General features: G+C 43.6%; 1 protein-coding gene across 5 annotated transcripts in view; it reads left to right on the top strand.

Moving 5' to 3' along the window:
* LOC141052316 (man(5)GlcNAc(2)-PP-dolichol translocation protein RFT1-like) overlaps positions 1-27,591 on the top strand; it is an 85,291-nt gene extending 57,700 nt beyond the window's left edge. Inside the window, exons 13-16 of one of the 5 annotated variants that reach the window (XR_012220778.1) lie at positions 13,790-13,900; positions 19,269-19,304; positions 26,820-26,982; positions 27,335-27,591. Coding sequence is in view for 3 of the 5 variants with exons in the window: in XM_073549528.1 (XP_073405629.1) it covers positions 13,790-13,900; positions 19,274-19,304; positions 26,820-26,982; positions 27,335-27,434 (405 nt within the window). In the remaining 2 variants the exon portion in view is untranslated. Of the gene's footprint in view, positions 1-1,463; positions 7,329-13,789; positions 13,901-19,230; positions 19,305-26,819; positions 26,983-27,334 lie in introns of those variants that run through there. The other 4 variants (XM_073549528.1, XR_012220779.1, XM_073549530.1 and 1 more) reach the window with 4 other exon arrangements.
* Positions 27,592-27,980: the final 389 nt, after the last annotated feature.

A 27,980-nucleotide genomic window follows, 5' to 3' on the forward strand; every position in this document is an offset into this window, starting at 1 on the left:
GATTGTCTCCTTCTTTATGAAAGGATCATCGCTTGTTCTGATCGCTGACCATTGAGCTTATGTTATTATTGAAAGCGTAGGTCGGACATGTTGGATTTTTTTTTTTTTGGACCATGATGAGTTTTGGCTGGATCATTGTCTGAAAAAAAAAATCTTGGCCAATGCTGTCTGAACTGTATTTTGGGCCATCGATGAATGTTCATTCGACCGTCAGTCCGTTTTAATCTAATGTGTATGGGGTCCTATACTCCAACAGAAGAAAAGGAACAACCTGCTTCCTTCCAGTAAAATGATTGCTGCACAGAATCCTCCCTGACCAGGCGTCTAGATGAATGCTAATTAGTGATGAGTGAACATTATCAGATAAGATGTTGGATGCTCCGGATCTGGAGCATCTGATGAGTGATGTGCGCCTCCATGTACTATTCCAAAAATCTGACTCCAGTCATGTGGAGCAAGATTTCTGGCATAGGGAACACAACAGTTTGTCATGAATTAGATGAGCTATGGCGTCACACCGTGCCCCCGTTCCGCCCCAACACTGCGCCAAAAGTCAAAAGATTTAGGCACAATTCCGATTTGAGGCAAAATTTTGCAACTTTTCCAAGCTGTTACTATCGGGAAAGCTTTGATGCATCGGCACAATGTGTTTGAAATGCAGACATACATTCATAGTCGTGTCATCATCTAATGTGTATGGGGGCCGTTACTCCAACCTCCACACCCGTCAGCGAGAGGTCATCACCGTGTTACGTTAGTATTATATGGTTGTTCTATGTATCGGATACATTTTACATTGACTTTATACACAAACATCCGGAATACACCTTGCTACATCTCTGAAAATAATTACTCGCCTATCGGCCAATACGATACTACGGTATTTATTTTTTTAATATTTTATATATTTGTGTGTACATATATACATACATATGCAGTATATGTTCCTATATAGGGATAAAGCCTCTCATCTGAGGACATTTCATTAATATTCTGGAGTCTTACAATGGGTGGTCTGTAGGATACAAGCTAATGTACTAGTGGGTTCAGTTTCGGCTGTGGTCTGTGATAGCCCCCCATCCCACGCAAGATAACTGTCCAAACAACACATACATCTCCATAGGGAGCACAGTTCCCTCTTTTCTTCCCGGACACATTACCCGGGAAAGGAAGGCTGTTTTCTTGTTTTTTCAAGTTTTTTTTTTTTAAACCAGATCTTGAAACGCTAAATCTAATCTCCAATCATAGTTGCACTTTGAGAAATTCCCACCATGCTTTTATTTTCCAGAAATAGCGTTACATCTGCACATGGGCCGTGCTTGGTATTGTATTTTTTTCCTATGGAAGTAGATACACCTGTCCTGTCATACCAGAAAATACCCGTCTCACTTTGTCAGGCTTTGCTGAAGTTTTATGTTGCCTCTTGCCTTCCCTTTAATGCATGAAAATTCTTCTTCTGGCAGGCGGCCTTGTGCTGTGACCTGGGCTGGCCGTCTCGCCTGGCTCACATCCTGGTGGGAGCGCTCTGTCTGTCCCTGACTTTGGCTGCTGTAGTCCTGTGTGAAGGAAAACTGACTCACTTTATACGCAGTCGCTTCCTGTCGAAAAAGCCAAAGAAGAAAGAATAATGGAGAAAGGACTGAGATTCCTCCAAGCAATCACTGTACGTGGTGTGACACGGAGACAAAAATATCAAGATGGAGAAATTTATGGCTGTAAAAAAAAAGCAAAGACGGAGAAAAGTTGCAAAACCTTCGACTGTCAGAATGAACTGACCAACGGGTTCTCAGTTAGCTTGTTATGTCAAGATTCTGCAGCACCAACGGCGGGAAATATGCATACATGTGGTGACATGCTGACCAGACGTGTGCAGCCTGACACGTCTAGTCGGATTGTGGCCGGAAGCATACAATTGGCATACTTGCAGTCATATGACCGCCCAGCATCGGGGAATCCTCACAGTGCACAGTGTGTGTGATATGAGGGCTCGCATGTCTGCAGTTACATAGGCTACAAGTCTGCAGTCACTCTCAGGCCGGACATCCTCTTTATGAATAGAGAAAAAAAAAAATTGTCCCCAATGGTGGACAACCCTTTAATACTGAAAGAATTCACAAATGTTCTTTATCATTTGAAAACTACCTTGCAACCTGTCATTGAAGTCAGACAATTGGGTTCATAGCATCAATGATGTCTGGTAGGGGTGAACACAGACAGAAGAGGGCCCCTGTGCAAGGACAGTATACGGGCCCTTTGTAGTCTAGTAGCTCATCATAATGCACAATTCCCCACCTCCTTTGGAGGTAGTAGTGGCCCTCATAGCTCTTGGGCCCCTGTGTGGCTGCACAGGTTGCACTAATGGTATATAATCTTTGTAGGTCATCTCTGTTTCCACATTGCCCAGCATTTGCCCTGTGGCTCAGAATCCAATTGTACTGTGATGTTGGGATGATGCTAAATACCTCTAGAGTAAGGACAGTTTTCTAACATCGCATTATGGTCATTTAAAAGGATTATGTGACATAAAAATGTGCCTTTTCCATAAATTAGGGTCTTGGCCACAAGTTGGTTGGTTTTTATAGGTGGAAGTTTCTTATTGTATAATATAGAAATTAGGATATTTAAAGTCTAAATGATTTTAAAGCCGATGTGTTGCCAGATTTTGCAAAACATGCTGCATGTATTATAAAAAAAATATAGCTTATTATTTCTGGATTTTCCTGCTGTTTTGATAATGATTTTCTTAGTAAGTACACAAGCCTCACCAGGTGTAAGATCTTTATGCAGTTTGTATTGTGAAATCTGGTGATAGATCGGCTTTGAATACTTTATTGTAGGAGCCAGCCTTTAACCTTCATTGTTTCAACTTTGTTTCTTCATAAAATCTAAAGGCTTCTTTATTGGTTTTCCAAATTCCAGAAAAAAAAAGTGCAACATATTCCAAAATTAAAAAGGTGGCAAAAACTATATATAAAAACACAAACACCCAAAACGCGTCAATTTATGACTTTTTATATTCTTTCTCAAAATGCAGATAAGAAAGTGCGAGTGATGGACAAGTATATAAGTAATACATTCTTTTAAATATATATTTTTACATTTTTGTAAAAGTAATTGATTTTCACTCTTATAATGGGCTTTCTTGCAGTTATAATTTAATTTATTTTTATTGATTTGTTTTCTATTGGGGTAGCTAGACAGCAATTAGTCTATATAGTGAAGCATTTTTTTCAATTTTACGATTCGCTGATCTTGATTGTTACATTTATTTTACGAAATGTAGAAGTTCTGAGTATATCAAATCTTTATATAATAATTTGTGACGGGCAGTTAATACATTTTATTTTAGGAAACAAAGTTTATTGTATTTACTTTACTTTATTATTACAGATTCTAAAGAGTTTTGTGTGAAGTTTTCCTACAAGTCAAAAACTGATACATTATGTTAGATCCAACACTTTCCATACAGAGTCCTATTGTTTGTACAGTCAAAAACTCGAATACATAACGAACACTAAATCACAGGCAACGTGAAGCCACGGATAATAAAACCTCAGACAGCACTCGTCCGATTAATACGTTGGTGGGTGTGAGCTCTTTGCGGGGTCTTCTGAGCTCTAGAAGTTCTTGACGTGACTGCAGTTTGCCAAATCGTAACGGTGTGCAATACGCACACTGCGATGATTCCCCTTGATTCACAGCTCGAGCGGACTTGTCAGGTGACCACAAGTGTTATACAATTCACATAGTAGCCGTCTCGACTCTCCTGAGTGGATGAAGAGAAGCAGATGAGTCTTGTCTGCATGTGACTGCAACTATGAAAATTGCATACTGTGAATATATGGGAATCGTGACAGTGTGCATATTGCGCACTGTCAGGATTCGGTAGTCTGTGACAGAAGAAATTTAAGAGCTCAGGAAACCCCTTTACAAACAAGACTTAGTCTTCATTTTCATGTCATTTTATAATTCTGTATATATTTATGCATCTCCTCCATAATAACACAATATTGCCGAGTAGTGAATTAAGCAATCTGCAATCACATAGTGACAGCGGACATTTGTCTAGAGACCAACAAAACCTGTTAACGTTTATTTTGAAAAAACAGCTCTCTTCAGTGCCAAGTTACAAGAAAAAGTTTTAGAAAAGTTTTTAAAAGCATAATTTGCCAACTTTAAAGCAGACTTGACAGCTGATGCATGCTGCCCAATTGACGGGCACCGGCTGTATGACCTCTGCCAGGTATGTTTGACTGTTCTCTGAAGCTTTGCAGCATTTCAAAACACACTTTAAAAGAAGTAAAAAAAAATGGGTCCTCAGCAGCTTCTCCTTCCCACCCATTGCCAGTGACTGACAGGTCTCTCCCTATAAACGCACGCAAGCAGAAACCGGTCACTCCAGGAGAGCGGACGGGAAGATGCTGCTGGGGACCCATCTGTCTGACTAGTCTCCCAGGCAGCTTGGTTTCCAACAGCTTTTACAGTATATTTTTCTCTGAAAATGCTGTAGTGTTCTACAGTCAAATATATCTGGCTAAAATCATCCATCCACTGCCTGATACATGTATCCGTGGATGGGGCACCATATGTAAGTCATGGACCGGGGTGGGCTCCCCAGAATACAGCAAAGCCGTGGATAAGGCAAGTGGTAAACGCTAAACTTGTCAAATTAACTTTTACTGTTAACACCTTCACGACCTCCTGTGTTATGAATGAGTCACCGTAGGAGGCAAAAACAGAAATGCTAGCTAAGTCCAGAAAACCAGAGACGTTGGCAGCTATCGGATTGCAGACCCCTGAACCTATCAACAACTAGCAGTAGCCGTGGGGGGTTCCTACGATGCCCTAGACCCCTCGATCACAGCCGGAGAACTGCCTAGCCTAAAGACAGAAAGGGAAATCTAAACTGCCCCAGAGCAGACCCCAAAGCAATAGGCAGCCCCCAACATATAATGACGGTGAAGCAAGAAGAAAATACACTAACACAGATAGAAAGATAGACTGAGCAAATGATGGGGCCCAAGCTAACTAGATAGCACAGGATAGGAAGGCTGCTGTCTGCAATCGGCGAAAAACCCTATCAAGATAAGAGCCAACAGACTGACAGGGAAAAAGGCCCTGAAGACGCTAGGCTTCAAAAAGACTATGTCAGTACTCAGGTATTTTCTGAAGACAGAGCAAACCGACAAAAAGGAATTCAGCTCACCCCAGCAGGGAATGGCAGAATCCAGAAAAGCAAGGCAAACTAAAACCAAAACACAAATGCAAAAAGGCAAAGCAGAAAACTTAGCTTTTGAGGAGCAGGAATCAGACTGGTCTCCTAGAATTCCACAGAGAAATCACCAGCAAGGCAGAAGGGCGTCGGCTGCCTTATATCCAGTCAGAGATCCCCGTCACCCAGTCATCCTCTCCCAGCTCAGGTGCTTGGTAATCAGCCTCACTACCTTCCTTCACCAGAAGAGGGAGTTCATCAGATCTCAATGGTGAAGGGGAAAATGAACTCATAACACTCCTGGTTTGGAAATGCTTCCTGACCTTGGACATACTGAGTATGTTCAGGCGATTTTCTGTGCACCAAAGCTGTGCGTGCGCGATTGCTGCCAACTGAATAGCTGATATCACAATTGACACCTGGCACACTGCCAGGAGGTGTGCCTGCACCGCTTTCGGCAGTTTTAACCCCCTAAATGCTGATCAATGCATGAAGAGTCTAGTTTCTATAATGGGGTCACTTGTGGGGGGTTTCCACTGTTTAGGCACGTCAGAGGCTCTATAAATGGGACATGACGTCTGCTGATACTCCAGGAAATTTTACATTCAAAAAGTCAAATGACTCTCCTTCCCTTCAGAGCCCTGCCATGCACCCAAACAGTAGTTTTCTCCCACATTTTAGGTATCGGCGTACTCAGGAGAAATTGAACAATAAATTGTATGGTGCAATTTCACCTGTTATTTTTATTAAAATGCAATATTTTTAGCTAAAATCATTTCTGGGGAAAATTTTTTTATTTTTTTTTTATTTTTACTGCTCAATGTTATAAACTTCTGTGAAGCATCTGAGGGTTCAATGTGCTCACCACACATCTATATCAGATCCCTGAGTGGGCTAGTTTCCAAAATGGTGTCACTTGTGAGGGATTTTCACTGTTTAGGCACATCAGGGGCTCTCCAAATGGAACATGGTGTCCACCAATTGTTCCTGCAAATTTTGCATTCAAAAAGTCAAATGGCGCTTCTTCCCTTCTGAGCTCTGCTGGTTGCACAAACAGTGATTTTCTCCCTCATATGGGGTATTGGCATGCTCAGGAGAAATTACACAACACGTTATTGGTTCCATTTGTTCCTGTTACCCTTGTCAAAGTAAAAAACATTGGATGTGAAGTAAATTTTTTGTGAAGAAAGTGAAATGTTCATTTTTTTTTTTTCCATATTCCAAAAATTCTTGTGATGCGCCTGACGGGTTAATAAACTTCTTGAATGTGGTTTTAGCACCTTAAGGGGTGCAGTTTTTAGAATGGTGTCACTTAGAAAATACCCAATCATATAGACCCCTGAAAGTGACTTCAAATATGAGGTGGTCCCTAAAAACATGGTTTTGTAAATTTTGTTGTAAAAATGAGAAATCGTTGGTCAACTTTTTTTTAACCCTTATAACTTCCTAATAAAAAAAAATTTGGTTTCAAAATTCTGCTGCTGTAAAGTAACATTTCCCACATGTTTACTTATTAAGTATTTTGTGTGCCATATCTCTGTGTTAAGGGCATCAAAATTCAAAGTTGGAAATTGTGATATTTTCTACATTTTCTCCAAATTTCCGTTTTTTTCACAAATAATTGCAACATGTACCAAAAAATTTTGCCACTATCATGAAGTACAATATGTCACAAAAAAACATTCTCAGAATCACCGGGATCCGTTGAAGTTATAAGCTCATAAAGTGACAGTGGTCAGAATTATAAAAATTGGCCTGGGAATTAAGCTGCAAATCCCTAAAGGGGTTAAAGCTGAAGCAAACTTGATTTCAATGTGCTCTGTCCTTAACTTTCTAGAAATTCCAACTCCCATACCAAGATAATATGGCCATTCTGTGCCACAAACTATGATTTTACCCATACAAAGGCATAGAAACATTTTTCAGTTTGATTCTGAAAACTACAGAACTGAAAAATTAAAAACTGATGGCCTGTTCCATGGAACGGTGTATTATCCAGGTATTATCCTCCAAGCATAGCAATCAGGTTCTTATGAATAACTGGGGAAAAATGTATGTTATATTATTCTTTGATTAAAAAAATCCTGAAATAAACGATTAACTGATTCTTCTAAAACTTCTTGGCCGTTTCATCTTTCCAGACTCGTTAACTGCATTCATTCAAAACATTGATGATGTCATCGTCAGTTGCTTCTAATCTGCATTCTGCGATGCCAGGCGATGGAAACTCTCAGTGTGAATCAAATACATGAAAGATGGCATACAAGCAGAGAATCAGGGAGGATAAAGACTTTATATTAACCCCTTTCTGCCATGAGATGTACTATCCCGTCCATGTGCCCTGGGACTTAATTTCCAGGGACGGGATAGTATGTCATAGCGATCAGCGGCACCCACGTGGTGAGCGCCACTGATCGCGGCCGGGTGTCAGCTGATTATCACAGCTGACACCCGGCACAATGTGTCAGGGGCGGTCACGGACCGCCCCCGACACGTTAACCACTTGCACACCGCGATCAAACACGATCGCGGTGTACCGGGGGTTAAAGGGAGGTATCGGCAGGGAGGGGGCTCCCTCCGCCCCCCACAGCAGCGCAATGTGCAGCGCTGCTGCGGGGGACTCCTTCCCTGCAGGCCACAGAATCCAAGATGGCGACGGGGGCCTGTAGCGAGCTGACTTCCTCAGTGCCTGCAAAGCGCAGGCATGAGGAAGTCTGCGGCTATGCCTGTGACAGATCGCTGATCTGTCACAGTGATCTGTGATGTGACAAATCAGCGATCTGTCACAGGACAGTGATGTCCCACCTGGGACTATGTAATAAAGTTTAAAAAAAAAGTGTTAAAATAATTTTTAAAAAATCGCTAAATAAATTAGAAAAAAAAAATTCCCCCAATAAATCCATTTTTTGGAAATAAAAAAACCCAATAAAAGTACACATATTAGGTATTGCCGCGTCCGTAACGACCTGCCCTATAAAACTGTCCCATTAGTTAACCCCTTTAGCAAACCCCTTAAAAAATAAAAAACGAAGCAAAAAATAATGATTTATTATCATACCGCCAAACAAAAAGTGCAATAACGCGCGATCAAAAAGACGCATATAAATATCCATGGTACCGCTGAAAACGTCTTCTTGTCCCGCAAAAAATGAGGTGCCACACAGCATCATCAGCAAAAAAATAAAAAAGTTATAGCTCGCAGAATAAAGCGATGCAAAAATAATTATTTTTTATATAAAATAGTTTTCATTGCATAAAACCGACAAAACATAAAAAAACGACCTAAATGAGGTATCGCTGTAACCGTACTGACCCGAAGAATAAAACCGCTTTATCAATTTTACTGCAGGCGGAACGGTGTAAACGCACCCCCCCAAAAAAAAATACATGAAACGCTGGTTTTTGTTCATTCTGCGTCCCAAAAATCGGAATAAAAAGCGATCAAAAATGTCACGCACCCGAAAATGGTACCAATAAAAACGTCAAATCATCCCGCAAAAAATAAGACCTCACATGACTCGGTGGGTCAAAATACGGAAAAATTATAGCTCTCAATATGTGGTGATGCAAAAACTATTTTTACAATAAAAAGCGTCTTTTAGCGTGTGACAGCTGCCAAACATAAAAACCACCATAAATAGTAAATCAAACCCCCCGTTATCACCCCCTTAGTAAGGGAAAAATAATAAAATTAAAGAAAATGTATTTATTTCCATTTTCCCATTAGGGTTTGGGCTAGGGTTAGGGCTAGGGCTGAGATCAGGGTTAGGGGTGTGTTGGGGTTAGGGTTGGAGTTAGAATTGGGGGTTTCCACTGTTTGGGCACATCAGGGGCTCTCCAAATGCAACATGGCGTCGGATCTCAATTCCAGCCAATTCTGCGTTGAAAAAGTCAAATGGTGCTCCTTCCCTTCCAAGCTCTGCCATGCGCCCAAACAGTGTTTTACCCCCACATATGGGGTATCAGCCTACTCAGGACCAATTGCACAACAACTTTTGGGATCTAATTTCTCCTGTTACCCTTAGGAAAATAAAAAATTGGGGGCAAAAATATCATTTTTGTGGAAAAAAATGATCTTTTTATTTTCACGCCCGGGCGTTATAAACTTCTGTGAAGCACTTGGGGGTTCAAAGTGCTCACCACACATCTAGATAAGTTCCATGGGGGGTCGAGTTTCCAAAATGGGGTCACTTGTGGGGAGTTTCAATAGTTTAGGTACATCAGGGGCTCTCCAAACGCACATGACACCCGCAGACCATTCCATCAAAGTCTGCATTCCAAAACGTCACTACTTCCCTTCCAAGACCCGACGTGTGCCCATACAGTAGTTTTCTACCACATATGGGGTATCAGCGTACTCAGGACAAATTGGACAACAACTTTTGGGGTTCAATTTCTCCTGGTACCCTTGGGAAAATAAAAAAAATTGGGGACTAATTGAAAATGTTTGTGGAAAAAATACGATTTTTTTATTTTCATGCCCGGGCATTATAAACTTCTGTTAAGCCCTTGGGGGTTGAAAGTGCTCACCACACATCTAGATAAGTTCCTCAGGGGGTCTAGTTTCCAAAATGGGGTCATTTGTGGTGGGTTTCCACTGTTTAGTTTGTACATACTTTACCCATGTTCTAACATCCAGAAGAGACATGCTGTACTACAAAAATTACATGTACACTTATACAAATGCTTTATCAGTCATACTGGATCCTGGCTATGGATTGCCTGATACAACATCATACATCTGCATGGCTGCAGAGCATCGCACACGTAGAGAGAACAGTGAACAGCGGGATGTGCTTTATCCTCATCTCCTTTTACCGCTTCACATTCTTCTCTATTTGCCTGCCTCCAGGAGTCAGGCGTTTACCTGAAAAAGAAAAAAAAAACTTCTATTAGAGGGAATCCGTCAGCAGGTTTTTTTGGCTATGTAATCAGAGAATACCTATATAGAAAAGTGCAAGGCTCAAAAGCAATACATAACATAATATATATATATACATACATACAGTCATATGTAAAAGTTTGGGCACCCCTATTAATGTTAACCTTTTTTCTTTATAACAATTTTGGTTTTTGCAACAGCTATTTCAGTTTTATATATCTAATAACTGATGGACTCAGTTATATTTCTGGATTCAAATGAGGTTTATTGTACTAACAGAAAATGTGCAATCTGCATTTAAACAAAATTTGACCGGTGCAAAAGTATGGGCACCCTTATCATTTTCTTGATTTGAATACTCCTAACTACTTTTTACTGACTTCTTGAAGCACTAAATTGGTTTTGTAACCTCATTGAGCTTTGAACTTCATAGCCAGGTGTATCAAATCATGAGAAAAGGTATTTAAAGTGGCCACTTGCAAGTAGTTCTCCTATTTGATTCTCCTATGAAGAGTGGCATCATGGACTCCTCAAAACAACTCTCAAATGATCTGAAAACAAAGATTATTCAACATAGCTTTTCAGGGGAAGGATACAAAAAGTTGTCTCAGAGATTTTCCACTGTGAGGAACATAGTAAGGAAATGGAAGAACACAGGTACAGTTCTTGTTAAGCCCAGAAGTGGCAGGCCAAGAAAAATATCAGAAAGGCAGAGAAGAAGAATGGTGAGAACAGTCAAGGACAATCCACAGACCACCTCCAAAGACCTGCAGCATCATCTTGCTGCAGATGGTGTCACTGTGCATCGGTCAACAATACAGCGCATGCATAACGCCTTTTTGTATGACCAAACAACTCAATCTTTGTTTCATCAGTCCACAGGACCTTCTTCCAAAATGTAACTGGCTTGTCCAAATGTGCTTTTGCATACCTCAGGCGTGCTTGCAGAAACGGCTTCTTTCGCATCACTCTCCGATACAGCTTCTCCTTGTGCAGAGTGCGCTGTATTGTTGACCGATGCACAGTGACACCATCTGCAGCAAGATGATGCTGCAGGTCTTTGGAGGTGGTCTGTGGATTGTCCTTGACTGTTCTCACCATTCTTCTTCTCTGCCTTTCTGATATTTTTCTTGGCCTGCCACTTCTGGGCTTAACAAGAACTGTACCTGTGTTCTTCCATTTCCTTACTATGTTCCTCACAGTGGAAACTGACAGGTTAAATCTCTGAGACAACTTTTTGTATCCTTCCCCTCAAAAGCTATGTTGAATAATCTTTGTTTTCAGATCATTTGAGAGTTGTTTTGAGGAGCCCATGATGCCACTCTTCATAGGAGAATCAAATAGGAGAACTACTTGCAAGTGGCCACTTTAAATACCTTTTCTCATGATTTGATACACCTGGCTATGAAGATCAAAGCTCAATGAGGTTACAAAACCAATTTAGTGCTTCAGGAAGTCAGTAAAAAGTAGTTAGGAGTGTTCAAATCAAGAAAATGATAAGGGTGCCCATACTTTTGCACCGGTCAAATTTTGTTTAAATGCAGATTGCACATTTTCTGTTAGTACAATAAACCTCATTTGAATCCAGAAATATAACTGAGTCCATCAGTTATTAGATATATGAAACTGAAATACCTGTTGCAAAAACCAAAATTGTTATAAAGAAAAAAGGTTAACATTAATAGGGGTGCCCAAACTTTTACATATGACTGTACATAAATACATACACAGTACAGACCAAATATTTGGACACACCTCATTCAAAGAGTTTTCAGAGATTCACTCTGAAGGCATCAAAACTGTGAATTTACACATGTGGAATTATATAATTAAGAAAAAAGTGTGAAACAACTGAAAATATGTCTTATATTCTAGGTTCTTCAAAGTAGCCACCTTTTGCTTTGATTACTGCTTTGCACACTCTTGGCATTCTCTTGATGAGCTTCAAGAGGTAGTCACCGGAAATGGTCTTCCAACAGTCTTGAAGGAGTTCCCAGAGATGCTTAGCACTTGTTGGCCCTTTTGCCTTCACTCTGCGGTCCAGCTCACCCCAAACCATCTCGATTGGGTTCAGGTCTGGTGACTGTGGAGGCCAGGTCATCTGGCGTAGCACCCCATCACTCTCCTTGGTCAAATAGCCATTACACAGCCTGGAGGTGTGTTTGGGGTCATTGTCCTGTTGAAAAATAAATGATGGTCCAGCTAAACGCAAACCGGATGGAATAGCATGCCGCTGCAAGATGCTGTGGTAGCCATGCTGGTTCAGCGTTCCTTCAATTTTGACATTTGCCACAGAACACCAGGATTGGCAAATTCGCCATTGGCGCCCTGTGCTCTTCACAGATGAAAGCAGGTTCACACTGAGCACATGTGACAGACGTGACAGAGTCTGGAGACGCCGTGGAGAGCGATCTGCTGTCTGCAACATCCTTCACAATTACCTGTTTGGCAGTAGGTCAGTAATGGTGTGGGGTGGCATTTCTTTGGAGGGCTGCACAGCCCTCCATGGGCTCACCAGAGGTAGCCTGACTGCCATTAGGTACCAAGATGAGATCTTCAGACCCCTTGTGAGACCATATGCTGGTGCGGTTGGCCCTGGGTTCCTCCTAATGCAGGACAATGCCAGACCTCATGTGGCTGGAGTGTGTCAGCAGTTCCTGCAAGATGAAGGCATTGAAGCTATGGACTGGCCCGCCTGTTCCCCAGACCTGAATCCGATTGAGCACATCTGGGACATCATGTCTTGCTCTATCCACCAACGTCACATTGCACCACAGACTGTCCAGGAGTTGGTGGATGCTTTAGTCCAAGTCTGGGAGGAGATCCCTCAGGAGACCATCGGCCACCTCATCAGGAGCATACCCAGGCGTTGTACAGTAGGGAGTTCTTACAGGCACGTGGAGGCCACACACAATACTGAGCATCTTTTCCTTGTCATGAGGCATTTCCACTGAAGTTGGATCAGCCTGTAATTTGATTTTCCACTTTGATTTTGAGTATCATTCCAAATCCAGACCTCCATATTCATTTTCGTATACATTGATAATTGTTATGTTTTATTGTTCTGAACAGATTCCACTATGCAATGAATAAAAATTTGCAACTGGAATATTTCATTCAGAGAAATCTAGGATGTGGTATTTTAGTGTTCCCTTTATTTTTATGAGCAGTGTATTTTTTTTGTTAGGACATTATAAGGGTTTAAAGTTGACCAGCAATTTCTCATTTTTGCAGCAAAAATTACAAAACCATTTTTTTAGGGACCACCTCACATTTGAAGTGAGTTTGGGGGGTCACTGACCTGAATCATGTTCTCTGGGTTCTCAGCTATGCCTAGTAGCCGCGACACCAGAGTAATTCAGACTCTGGGGGGCGCTATACACTTATTTCTCAGCAAAGTTAAACAGCGGCACTGAGGCATAAGTGCCCTTAATTGCCGTCATTAAAAGGCATATCAGAAGTCGATTAGGGGTTAAGGGATAGTGGGTTCAGGAGCGATGAGTGTGGTTTTGTGTCTTGTTTTTTTTTCTCATATAGTCACTAAAAATTACTAAAATAAAAAACGCAAATCTGTAACGACCCTGCCCCTCTCAATTACATTGGGTTTTCAAAGGAATTATGGATCAAATTCTGCGTTCTAAACCATTCTGCTCTAAATTTCATGTCTGATAACTTTCTTTTTTGGCATCTTACAGGAGGTAAGAGCAATAATCGATAACAAAAATTGTCCAAAAGTGATAAGTTGTGAGTCTGCTCACAACAATTACTGGTATGCTATATTCCAGTCTGACCCTGATGCACAACAGGTAAGATGGGGCCTTCCTCCCTTTATCATTTGTTTTTTGTTCCTTCTTACTGTTAAATGAAAAGTCACAAATGGTGGTGTGCGACAAACTTTTTCAAAAAAAAAAAACCTGCCTTTTTCTTAATCTTCCACCAAATTGGACAAACTGTGTACTTTTTAAATCCATGTCTGAATGGCTGTGATATCTTGACTGTAAAATGCAAATTGAGTCCTGCCAGAGAGTCTAAATTCTCTGTACACCGATCCTCACTGACAGCTGTCCTGAACACTATGAGATCTCTGCAGCAGAAGGGACACTGAGGAATGGTCAATCAGGCAAGGTTAAAAAAAAAAAAAAACGCAGCTATTATGACATTAATTTTCAGTGTAAGTACACCAGCCTCTTTGGCTTTAAAAGATATAATGTATGTGTTGTGAAATCTGGTGACATCTACTGTGAGTCAAGTTTATTTAAAGGTATGGCTGAAAATGGCACTAAATTTGCGCATCCTTGCCTGCTAAAATCTGGCGTAATTAGATTTTCTGCCCTTGATGAACCAAAATAGACCAAATTCATGAACTCATGTGTCCATACTTTTCCAACAAATCACGACTGCTCCCTGCTTTTCTATTATTGTGTAACATGAACCAATCTTAGTATATGAATGTGCAGTTCCGAGCAGTGTTCTCTTTAGGCCTTTCTCATGTAGCGGAAACATGTAGCAGATAGCAATTGCACTGCATTCGGATGTAAATCGGATGCTAGGTGTGAAAAATCGGATTACTGTCTGTAGGTTACTCAGCGCAATCCTGCTGCCAGGCTCCTGTTTTAAAGCAATGACTTGTGCTCCAGTAAATTTTTATACATTTCATCCCAATCCAGCTAACCCCTATCCGTACAGTGACAGCTGGTATTGGATGGTCTTCCATGGGTAACATGGAACTAGTTTTTCTACATTATACCAGTTGCTGTGTTCGGCTTTATGACATCACAGAAGCGTTGTCCACGAGTCATGGAATGTTCCGCAAGAACGGTCAGTGCGAGGCAAGCAGAGGTAGAGCGGAGAGCTGAACACTGTTCCAGAGCGAGTTGAGTCTTACTTTTTCCTTTATTGTATTTTTTCTTTTTTTACTTTTTTTTGGGAGCGTTTCTTACCATCTACACACACGTGTGTGGAGGGAAAGGCAGCCTAATGGCTGCACCCGTAGCTGGAGGGAAGATCCAACTACGGAGACGTCTCCCACATGCCAGGACATCCCCATACAGCCAGAGGCCTGAACACCACCAAAGGCAAACTGGCTTCGCTGGGGGTCTGAAGGCAGCACTTTATTCTATCGTGCTATTTATTTAAAAAATGCCTGTTTGAAACACCGGAACAGGAAACGGGCCGATATTGTTCACCACCAACTGAAACGGGCCAATATTCAGGAAGTCCACCACCACATCCTCCACCAACCGAAACGGGCCAAAATGTGAAAAATCCACCACCATCTCCTCCACCAACTAAAAAAATGCACCAGTTTGAAAGACTGAAATTGTTTCTAAAGGAAAAATATGGATGCATCAGTGAAGAACCAGAGCCAGTGGTTATGAGGAAACGCCCGAAACTCACCAACACATTAGGTGAGGTATACACAAGAGAGAAAGCGCTGAAGATCCTATACACCAGGAAGAAGCCAACATCCTCTCAATCACCTAAAGTCCCACCATGTATTACCGTGACTGCTAAACAGGCCTACAGACCTATGCCATACATGCCAGTCAGCTATGCTGCTAGAAACAACATGCAAGAAATGCTGATGAGCCCACAGGGAGTATGGCGGACCTACATGAGAGATGCGGGCAACATTTCTGGTGCTTGGAAGGTTATTCTCCCTAGGAGAGAATATCGCGGCACTATCATTTAGCCGGAGGAAAATATAGTGGCGAGTGGCTTGCAGCATGCCCATAACATCTTGTGCGCAGCTGCTTCTCAGACAGATTTTCTGGTTTTGACTACGGCTTGTTTAATGGATCATGTTTTGTACTGCCGCCTGCCCTGACCTCTGCTTGTTTAATGGATCACGTTTTGTACTGCCGCCTGCCCTGACCTCTGCTTATTTAATGGATCACGTTCTGTACTGCCGCCTGCCCTGACCTCTGCTTGTTTAATGGATCACGTTTTGTACTGCTGCCTGCCCTGACCTCTGCTTGATCAATGGATCATGTTTTGTACTGCTGCCTGCCCTGACCTCTGCTTGTTCAATGGATCACGTTTTGTACTGCCGCCTGCCCTGACCTCTGCTTGTTTCCGACTATGTTTTGAACCTCTGCCTGCCCTGACCTCTGCTTGTTTCCGACTACTCGTTTGCCTGATGATTTTGTACTTTGTGAAGAATAGCACCAGTTCTTCACCAAGTGGTATGGAAAGAAAACTATAGAAGAGCATCACACAGCTTAACAACAAACCCTAAAAAGTTATAAATTGGAATCTGACCCAACCAGCATTTACGTAGAAGGTATTTTTCTCTTAAATTTCCTTCATTCATTCTCCAATTCTATTGATTAGAGTTGAGCGAAACGGGTCGAAAAATTTCAAAAGTCGCCGACTTTTGGCAAAGTCGGGTTTCATGAAACGAAACCCGACCCTAGGATGAGGTCGGCCACGAGGTCGGCGACTTACGCGCCAAAGTCGCGTTTCAAAAATTTGTTTTGCGCTCTTTTTCAGCCAATCAGGATCCACGGACACTGTGGGCAACGTGATGACATAGGCACGGGTCACCACCATCTTTCAGAAGGGCATGCAAGTGATTGGCTTGCTTTGGTGGGCGTCACAGGGGGTATAAAAGGGCGTGCACGCCGACCGCCATCTTACTTCTGCCGATCTTAGCATAGGGAGAGGTTGCTGCTGATTCTGTAGGGAGAGCGTTAGGCAGGGAAGAAGAAAAAAAAACTGCTTCTGCTGCTAGCGATTTTGCCTGTACAACACACCAGTCACTGTGTGTGCAGTGCAAGGGGAGGCTATATAGTGGTGTATCAGTGGTGTTGGTTGTTGGGCTGCCTTCTAAGGCTTCCTGACATTCCTGCATTGCTGTTTACCCACTGCTCCGCAAACTGCTTTTTTAAAAGCAATCCCAATTTTTTTTTTTTGTCCTGCTGAGAAGAAAAAAAAACTGCTTCTGCTGCTAGCGATTTTGCCTGTACAACACACCAGTCACTGTGTGTGCAGTGCAAGGGGAGGCTATATAGTGGTGTATCAGTGGTGTTGGTTGTTGGGCTGCCTTCTAAGGCTTCCTGACATTCCTGCATTGCTGTTTACCCACTGCTCCGCAAACTGCTTTTTTAAAAGCAATCACAATTTTTTTTTTTTGTCCTGCTGAGAAGAAAAAAAAACTGCTTCTGCTGCTAGCGATTTGGCCTGTACAACACACCAGTCACTGTGTGTGCAGTGCAAGGGGAGGCTATATTGTGGTGTATCAGTGGTGTTGGTTGTTGGGCTGCCTTTTAAGGCTTCCTGACAGGCTGGCATTGCTGTTTACCCACTGCTCTGCAAACTGCTTTTTTAAAAGCAATCCAATCTCCCTTATCCTCTAGTCACTTTTGTCACAGCTGTGCCATCGAGCCTGTGACATAGCGCTCAGATATCAGTGGGCCTCACACAATCCAAAAGTGTCCAGTGTCCACAAGTGTCTGCAGAAATTCAAAATCTCCCTTATCCTCTCGTCACTTTTGTCACAGCTGTGCCATCGAGCCTGTGACATAGCGCTCAGATATCAGTCGGCCTCACACAATCCAAAAGTGTCCAGTGTCCACAAGTGTCTGCAGAAATTCAAAATCTCCCTTTTCCTCTCGTCACTTTTGTCACAGCTGTGCCATCGAGCCTGTGACATAGCGCTCAGATATCAGTGGCCCTCACACAATCCAAAAGTGTCCAGTGTCCACAAGTGTCTGCAGAAATTCAAAATCTCCCTTATCCTCTCGTCACTTTTGTCACAGCTGTGCCATCGAGCCTGTGACATATTTTTAGTAATAACTCCTATCTCCAAACCTTCCATGATAATTTGATTAGTTTTATCCCTAAATTGTTCTAAAGGGTTATAATCCAGTTTCCTGTATGTCAATTCATCTGACAATAACTCAATCATTTTATCATAATAATCTCTAGAATCTAGAACCACAACTACCCCACCTTTATCTGACATTTTTATAACAATATCTGTCATTGATTTTATTTCTCTTAGGGCTATAAATTGTTTGCCGGATAGATTTTTAAATTTACTATTTTTTTGATTAAACAAAATTTGCAATTCCTTCTCCACTATATCTTGAAATCGGTCCATGCACTCAGATCTCGCGTGGACCGGATAAAAATAGGGATTTTTTGTGGAAAAATTTGATGACTGGTTAACATATTCCATGTCTCTATTTTTTTCTGTGTCCAAATCTTGTAAAGTTACCAATGACACCTGCTCCTGAAAGTTCATATGTAAAAATTCGTTAGTTATTATCTGAGTGTTGTCATCACATTCTCCTTCTTCATTCATTGTTGTTTGTGAATCATTCAAAAAGTGTTTTTTAACAGTCAAGTTCCACATGAACTTATTCACATCTAGTATAGTTGTGAACAAATCAAAGTCCTGATCCGGAGCAAAGTTTAACCCCAAAGATAAGATCTCAATTTGATCTGGAGTTAAATCTCTGGATGAATAATTTTGCACATTCTTAATTACTTGGTCATATAATGCTTCTTGCGGGTAGTAATTCCTACTGCGCCTATGGTGCTTGCGACCCCCGCGCCTCTTGCGTTTTTTGAAAAATGTTGGCCTATGTTCACACTGGTTGGTGCATTATCATCTGAAGCACTCAAGTAATTATCAGAGGAGTCCGGGTCTGATGATGTAAAGGAAACATGCGGTTTATTAGATCTAGCTCTTGAATATTTGCGTTTTTTATGAGCATGGCTATGTTTAAGAATGGACTTAGGAGATTTATCAAAATTAGTCCACTTGCCCGTTAACAAGAGAGGCTTTTTGGATTTATCACCTAGATGTCCGATCCCCGAATGGTTTAAATAAACGAAATGACCTAATGCTTCATTATTGTTGAAAAGATAAATATTTTTCTTTTGCAACATGCATTTTAATTTATTTTGTACATTGTTATGTAATTTTAATGAGTTAATTGTCATGTGATTGTTTTTGTGCATGTCATTGGATCAAATGCAGTATATATGCAGCTGAGATCAGTGTATCTCTATGGCTCTGAAAAAGATCTTACAGATCGAAACGCGTTGCCGTGTCCGTGTGTATGGCATACTATGAAGATGACATAATTTTAATGTTGAAATAAAGAAGAAATTTTTTTACACGCAGCTGGAACTAATTGCTTTTTCCTATTGATCACACGTCAGTCCAGACGGAGTTCCGAGGTCTGCGGTCTACATTTGGTGAGCTGGCTTTTGTTTGTTTATATAATCCAAAAGTGTCCAGTGTCCACAAGTGTCTGCAGAAATTCAAAATCTCCCTTATCCTCTCGTCACTTTTGTCACAGCTGTGCCATCGAGCCTGTCACATAGCGCTCAGATATCAGTGGGCCTCACACAATCCAAAAGTGTCCAGTGTCCACAAGTGTGTGCAGAAATTGAAAATCTCCCTTATCCTCTCGTCACTTTTGTCACAGCTGTGCCATCGAGCCTGTGACATAGCGCTCAGATATCAGTGGCCCTCACACAATCCAAAAGTGTCCAGTGTCCACAAGTGTCTGCAGAAATTCAAAATCTCCCTTATCCTCTCGTCACTTTTGTCACAGCTGTGCCATCGAGCCTGTGACATAGCGCTCAGATATCAGTGGCCCTCACACAATCCAAAAGTGTCCAGTGTCCACAAGTGTCTGCAGAAATTCAAAATCTCCCTTATCCTCTAGTCACTTTGGTCACAGCTGTGCCATCGAGCCTGTCACATAGCGCTCAGATATCAGTGGCCCTCACACAATCCAAAAGTGTCCAGTGTCCACAAGTGTCTGCAGAAATTCATAATCTCCCTTATCCTCTAGTCACTTTGGTCACAGCTGTGCCATCGAGCCTGTCACATAGCGCTCAGATATTCATTGGGCCTCACACAATCCAAAAGTGTCCAGTGTCCACAAGTGTCTGCAGAAATTCAAAATCTCCCCTGTCCTATAGACACCTTGTACCTTGTTTTACATTACTATATAGTTTGTTGGATTTTGTCTACATTTCTACCAAAAATGAGGAAGGCTGGTGGAAGAGGCCGTGGAATTGGGCGGGGGTTGGCAGCTGGTAATGATGGTGTTGGTGGTGGATCTGATGGTAGTGGCAAGAGCAAAATAGGACTGAATGCAGGAGGTGTTGAGCCTGCGTCATCGTCTGGCTACATAAGGCCTCGAACGCTTAGTTTTCTAGGAGTTGGCAAACCGCTTTTAAAGCCAGAGCATCAGGAAAAAGTTTTGTCTTACATTGCTGACTCAGCCTCCAGCTCTATCGCCTCCTCTTCTTCAGTTGTAAAAAGTAAAAGCACTGAGTCGTCATTGGAGGCTCATGTTCATGAACCACACCTTTCCTTGTGTCCTTCACCCCAACCAAGATTGAAGGATGACGCAGGCCATACTACTGATTACTCCATGGAGCTGTTTTCACATACCATGCCTGGATTATCAAGTCAAATGGTGAATTACCCAGGCCAAGATGAATCTGACATGGAGTGCACTGATGCACAGCCGCTGATGGATGATTCTGCTGGTACATTCACTCAGAGCACTACATTGTCCTCGCAGTGTACAGAGCCAGATTCTGACCCTGATGAGACTCAGGTGCCCCTTCCCGCACACTATACCACCATACACGGTGACACAGAGGAAGGTGCACATGACATAGAAGAGGAGGTGATGGATGACCCAGTTGTTGACCCAGATTGGCATCCATTGGGGGAAGAGGGTGCTGCTTCCAATAGCTCAGATGAGGAGCATCCACAGCAGACATCGACATCGCAACAGCTGTTATCTGGCAGGCCCGGAGCACTCCAAAGACAGGTTCCAAACATCAAAAGAGTTGCTGGACAGCTTGTCCAGAGGGTCAAAAGATCACAGCGTGCTAGGCCGCAAAATGTCTGCCAAAGTAGGAAGAGTGCAGTGTGGCACTTTTTTGACCAAAATCCTCATGATCAGGCCAAGGTTATCTGTAAGAAGTGCGCAAAGACCTTTAGCCGAGGGAAAAATCTGAAAAATTTGAATACCAGTTGCATGCTTAGACATTTAACAAGCATGCACTTGCAAGCGTGGACACAACACCAAACCTCAAGTGCCACATGTGCAACTGATCACAACGAAGGTAGTCAGCAACGCTACATTGTTTCCCCCACTGTAAGCCCACCGGTTAGCACAGCAGCAAATGTTGAGGTGTCGTTGCAAGGCCACAGCAGTCAGGGAATCCCACTGTTATATCAACGAAAGACTGATTCTAGGCCATCAGAAAGAACACCAACTCCATCACCATCATCAACCCTCTCTCAGTCCGCCCTGTCCACCGCTACTTCCACCATATGCAGCTCTCAAGTCCAGCTCACCCTCCCATACACTATGAGTAGGTCAAGAAAGTACTCAGTCTCTCATCCGCTTACACTGGGTTTGAACGCCCACATTGCCAAACTAATCTCGTTTGAGATGATGCCCTTTCGGTTGGTGGAAAGCACAGCTTTCCGCGAACTCATGGCCTTTGCAGTACCACGCTATGACCTACCCAGTCGCCACTTCTTCTCTCGCAAAGCCATCCCAGCCCTCCACCATCATGTGAAAGACCGCATTGTCCATGCACTCAAGCAGTCAGTGAGCGGAAAGGTGCACCTCACAACTGATGCATGGTCCAGTCGGCATGGCCAGGGCCGTTACGTGTCCATCACTGCGCACTGGGTTAATGTGGTGGATGCAGGGTCCACAGGGGACAGCGGTGGTGGGACAGTGCTGCCTAGCCCACGGTATAGGAAACAGTTGGCTGTAGGCGTTCGACCTTCCTCCTCCTCCAGAAGCGAAAGCTCGTCCACAGAGCGCAGTCGTACGAGCACTCCATCTGCAGCTGCCACTGTTGCACACGATGTTTCCCCCTATCGAGCAGCTAGTGGAAAGCGTCAGCAGGCTGTGTTGCAGATGGTGTTTGGGCAACAGACACACCGCCGAGGTGCTGGCCGAGTACTTTCAGCGACAAACTGAGTCATGGCTGGGCAGTATACATCTTGAGGCAGGCAAGGTAGTGATAACGGCCGTAATTTTGTGGCAGCCATAGCCCTTTCAAAACTCAGCCATATACCTTGCTTGGCTCACACCTTAAACCTGGTGGTGCAGTGCTTCCTCAAAAATTATCCGGAGTTAACAGCCCTGCTCCAGAAGGTGCGAAGACTGTGCGCGCACATCCGCCGGTCGCCTGTACACTCCGTTCGTATGCAGAAGCTGCAGCGATTCCTCCACCTTCCCAACCACCGCCTCATTATCGACATTGCAACAAGGTGGAACTCCACCCTGCACATGGTGGAGCGGCTGTGCGAGCAGAGGCAGGCCATAATGCATTTGTGGGAGGATACATGGCACTTTGAGAGCAGACATGGAGTTGACAGGTGTGCAGTGGTCGAAGCTGAAAGACCTCTGTAAAGTCCTTCAGTGTTTTGAGGAATGCACACGGCTGGTAAGCGCAGACGACGCCATCCTAAGCATGAGCATCCCACTTATGCGTCTGCTCATTCAAACTTTGACGCACCTTAAGGAGCAGGCGTCTGCAGCCAATGTTGATGAGGAGGAAGAGGAGGAGGGAATCCTTGATGACATTCAGCCATTGTCTGCTCAGGGACCTCTCCTGGACGAGGTGGAGGAAGAAGAGGAGGAGGAGGATGATGGGGATGATTACTTAGGGGAGGAGGATGCATCTCGTGGGGCAAGTGAAAATGTTGGCGTGGCAAGGTCTGGTACAGGGTTTGTGCGTGACTGGATGGATGTGGATTTGCCAGAAAGTGCTCCTCCAACCAGCACTCGCAGTGCATCATTGACACCGGGAACATTGGCCCACATGTCAGATTATGCCTTGCAGATCCTAAAAAGGGACCCACGCATTGCCAAAATGATGAACGATGACGACTACTGGTTGGCCAGCATCCTGGATCCACGCTATAAAGGCAAATTACAAAACATCATGCCACAGGAGAACCTTGACCTAATATTTGCTAATAAACAAGCAACTCTGGTAAATCGGTTGCTTGAGGCATTCCCAGCACACAGCAGCGGTGATGGTTCTCACACGAGCCGTACGGGCCGGGGGCAGCTTGGCAGAGGTGTTCGTGGTGCACACAGCAGAAGTGGCGTTGGAGACAGGGGTTTCATGACAATGTTGTGGACTGATTTTTCAAATACCGCTCACACAACTGGTAATACTGCATCGATGGAAAGTGACAGGAGACAGCACTTGTCAACTATGGTTACAAACTACTTTTCCTCCCATATCGATGTTCTCCCACACAGGTCATTCCCCTTTGACTATTGGGCCGCTAAACTGGACACCTGGCCTGAATTGGCCCAATATGCCTTACAGGAGCTCGCTTGCCCAGCTGCAAGTGTGCTATCGGAAAGAGTCTTCAGTGCAGCTGGATCAATCCTGACAGAAAAAAGGACCCGTCTGTCAACCCAAAATGTGGATGATCTAACCTTCATTAAAATGAACCATGCATGGGTTTCCAAGGATTTTGTCCCACCTTCCCCTGATGACACATAGGGTGACAGAAAAATGGCTTGCTTTGGTCCACCTCTTCCTGGGACTTCACCTATTTCGCCTTTTGCATCAGCTGAATGTCCAACATCAACATATGCCACTTTCTAAAACTCCCTAACTGTGCTGCCTCCCCCCCCATGGCCGGGGTCACCACCTAGAGCACGACACCATGCGAGTGCCGTTGCCCTGGACAGGTGGGTAGGCCGACTCTTGGGTGCGGGCACTGGCACAGGGTCCCTCATAGTGCAATCAAGTGTCTCTGACGGTGGTGGTGCACACCCGCCGTCAGACACACCGCCGTACTATGAGGGGCCCAGTGCCAGTACCGACGCCCACGAGTGGGCCCCCCTTGCTTGGGCAGGGCCCCAGCATTTGCAATCTTTACCTCTCCCTGCTCCTCCGCTGTGTAATCTGGGCCGTCAAATCCATACTGTGCCTGACACCGTCTGAGCCTGCCTCCTGATGTACAGACATATATTTTGAATGTGTACGCTATCCATACATGTTATCTGGGGATGCGGTACCCTTTCTAACCTTTGTGCAATCACGTGCAATCCATACTGGGCCTGACACCGTCTGAGCCTGCCTCCTGATGTACAGACATATATTTTGAATGTGTACGCTATCCATACTTGTTATCCGGGGATACGGTACCCTTTCTAACCTTTGTGCAATCACGTGCAATCCATACTGGGCCTAACACCGTCTGAGCCTGCTTCCTGATGTATAGACATATATTTTGAATGTGTACGCTATCCATACATGTTATCCGGGGATACGGTACCCTTTCTAACCTTTGTGCAATCACGTGCAATCCATACTGGGCCTAACACCATCTGAGCCTGCCTCCTGATGTACAGACATATATTTTGAATGTGTACGCTATCCATACATGTTATCCGGGGATACGGTACCCTTTCTAACCTTTGTGCAATCACGTGCAATCCATACTGGGCCTAACACCGTCTGAGCCTGCCTCCTGATGTACAGACATATATTTTGAATGTGTACGCTATCCATACATGTTATCCGGGGATACGGTACCCTTTCTAACCTTTGTGCAATCACGTGCAATCCATACTGTGCCTGACACCATCTGAGCCTGCCTCCTGATGTACAGACATATATTTTGAATGTGTACGCTATCCATACATGTTATCCGGGGATACGGTACCCTTTCTAACCTTTGTGCAATCACGTGCAATCCATACTGGGCGTGAGAACGGCTGGCGAGCTGTTAAGCAAGCTACAGCACCTGTGGTTTGCACACGTAAGTTTTTCATTTTTTCAGGAATGACGGTTAGGCCTAATTCCGGAACTGCGGTTGACCTGCACTTACTGGGAAATCATTGTTCGCTGGTAATAATTGTCATCAGTGATCCCCATCACTAACGTTGTTCAGCGGGTTATCTGCACCTGTAAGCGACAAACGCTGGCCTTTTCAGTGTAGCGCACATGCAGCCACGGACATGTAATGGCATGACACACCAGTTATTGGCCAATCTCATGTGCCAGAGCCTCACGTGTCCCTCTAGTAAGCCGGACTCGGACCGCGGGGCATGACGGAGTCTCGTTCGTTAACGGAATTAAGCTTGCAATGTGTGCATCTGTTCTGTAGCTGGCATGGTTGAGGTTTCCCAGGTGGAGTCGAATTTAACTGTAGGCTCCACTCCTGGTGGTGCCCTTCTGGACATTCCTTTAAGGTTCAGCTTTGCAACCATACTGCCCACGTAAAACAAACACTTTGCCTTCATGAACGCTGTTTGGAGGGTCATGACTCGTGGGAATAACGCCGCCCAATCAGTTAACCTGCTAGAAAGATCGTTCGTTGCTCCCAAGCATGACATCACACTCCCTAGGAAGAAGGTAATGCCACTGTGGCGACCGTACTCCTGGGGGCGACACAAGTGCACTGATGCCCAGCCACTGCTCGATGAATCTGCTGGTACATTGACCCAGACCACTACATTCCCCTCGCACGCTACACGGCCTGAATCTGACCCTGATGAAACTCAGGTTACCCTTCCCATATACAGTTCCATCTTACAGGGTGACAAAGAGGAAGCTGCAGATGAAAGTGCAGGTTCGGCCCACCCGCCATCAGACACACCACCGTACTATCAGGGGCCCTGTGCCAGTGCCGTCGCCAACGAGTGGGCCCCCCCCTGCTTGCTCAGGATCACAGCACTTGCAAAGTTGAAATACTGTGCAGTGAGATGGAAGATGGGGACGACGAGGAGTCCAGACAAGTACAGGGATTCCCTAGCGAGGAGACTTATTTGATTGTTTTCAATGTTGGGACAGCAAATTTTGGGGAGCACTATACTCTGGAGAATGATAGATGGTGCCCACCATACACTGGAACATTCCAAAGGTGGACATCAGACACTGGAGCAGCATTTACAGGGCCCATTATACACTAGAGCATTAGAAATGGGGCCCATTATGTTTGGAGCATTATTTGGGCCCATAAGACAGTGGAGCTTCATCCATGGGGACCAACATATACTGTAGCATTATGTGGAACTCATCATATACTGTTTCAAACATTATATGGGACCAATGATTCCGTATGGAGAAATAGATGGGCCTCGTCATGAGATGTAAAAAGTGAAGTATTTTTCATTGTACTATACCGCTATTTCTCTGCCGTATCGGAGCATGATGAGTTGTGGTATTATGTGTTAAAGGGGCGCTCTTTCGCCCAGGGCACATGAAAACCTGGAGCCAGCCCTACCCCCCCACAACTGTAGCCAAATAACCCCCATTTTTCAGTGCGTAACTTGTATTATGAAGTTAATTAAGGTTGACAAGCTTAAGTAAGAAGAATTGATGCTTTTGGCATTCAAATGGGCACTGTTGGTGTGTTTCCTGTCCTCCTCTCACTGCCGACTTTTATTCCCCATTGACTTACATTGGGTTTCGTGTTTCGGGACGACCCCGACTTTTCCCTATAATCGGACGATCTTGCTCGACCCGACTTTTGGAAAAGTCGGGTTTCACGAAACGAAACGCGACCCTAAAAAACCAAAAGTCGCTCAACTCTACTATTGATTTTTCTGGCCAGAATTTCTCTGCATTGTTCTTTCAATGACTGCAAGATTATGAGATTTGAGGGCTTTAAGATAAATGAGACTATTAAAAACACAAATGTGCAGCACTTCATTTAATTTCTAACTGTTTATTGTTCCTTCATAGCAACTCCATGCCCGAAAAAAAACCTGCAGAAAATTCTTGTCACAAAGATGTTGCCGGCCAGACCTCAACAGCGCTTCCTGTATGTACTTCTGCCTCCGCGAAACCAACTAATCCTGCTGCCACTGCGCCTGAGGGGAATATGTCCTCTGCTCCGAGTACACAGGTGCTAGTCATACATTCCCCCTCCTCAGATCTCAAACAGATTACTGAGCAGTTCCATAATGTGAGCAGTGGGAGCTGTTGGTAAATGTTGTGGTGTAATCAGATGGCTGACGTTTAGTAGGCTGCAGATGGCTTGAGCAGATTTTGCAGTGTGAAAGATGTATAACTGACAGCCCTGATCTCCCAGTCTACCCTCCTTCCTTGAGACAGTGTTTTGGGCTGGACAGCGGAGTTTAGCTGTGTCACTTTATAGTTTAGATGATGGAATAAAATGACCTTAATGCCTCACTATTTTTTACTTTTGGAAATGTGTAATATGCTTTTAAAATAAGTTGTCCTCAATGTAATTGCAGTTTGGATGCAGATCTTCATCTCAGGGAGCAACACGGCGTAATGGCAAGGAACAATATGTGCCACCAAGATCACCAAAGTAAAAAACTTCTCGCCGCTTAACTATCTAATCAGACTGATGACATCAAAGAAATAGACTCATTTGGAGATTTTCACTGTTTTGAACAAAGCGAGCGTAGTGAAACCCAATGGTCATCTCGGATTTTTATTTGAGGTGCTAGCGTGTTCCAGATGTGATTAAAACAACATATGAAATGTAGGAATTTGTTTGTTTTTTTTTTGTGGGGTGGGTATGATTGCGGGGGTTTTTTGTTTGTTTGTTGCAGAAGTGAGTGCGAAAGAAAATATTTTTGAAAGATAGATCTGTTAAGAAAAAAATGTAAAAAAAAAAAAAAAAGAAACAAATATAGAAATTTAAAATTTAATTTTTATCGTTAGAGTTTGGGATGTAATTTCGTATATTACTGGATGTCTTGATAAATCTGGATCACGACACGATATACAAATGAAGCACCGTCTGCTTCTGCCCTGCCACCCTAGGATGGTTTATGCCCCATACACATTGGATAGGTGTCAGCCGAGCACTTTTTCAGCTGATCGGTCAACACTCCTTAGGCGAGCGTTCCTGTGTTTTCAAAGAATCCTCTT

The sequence above is a fragment of the Dendrobates tinctorius genome, unplaced genomic scaffold (genome assembly GCF_039654945.1).
Source record: "Dendrobates tinctorius isolate UK_male_01 unplaced genomic scaffold, ASM3965494v1 ptg000159l, whole genome shotgun sequence".
Lineage (NCBI taxonomy): Eukaryota > Metazoa > Chordata > Amphibia > Anura > Dendrobatidae > Dendrobates > Dendrobates tinctorius.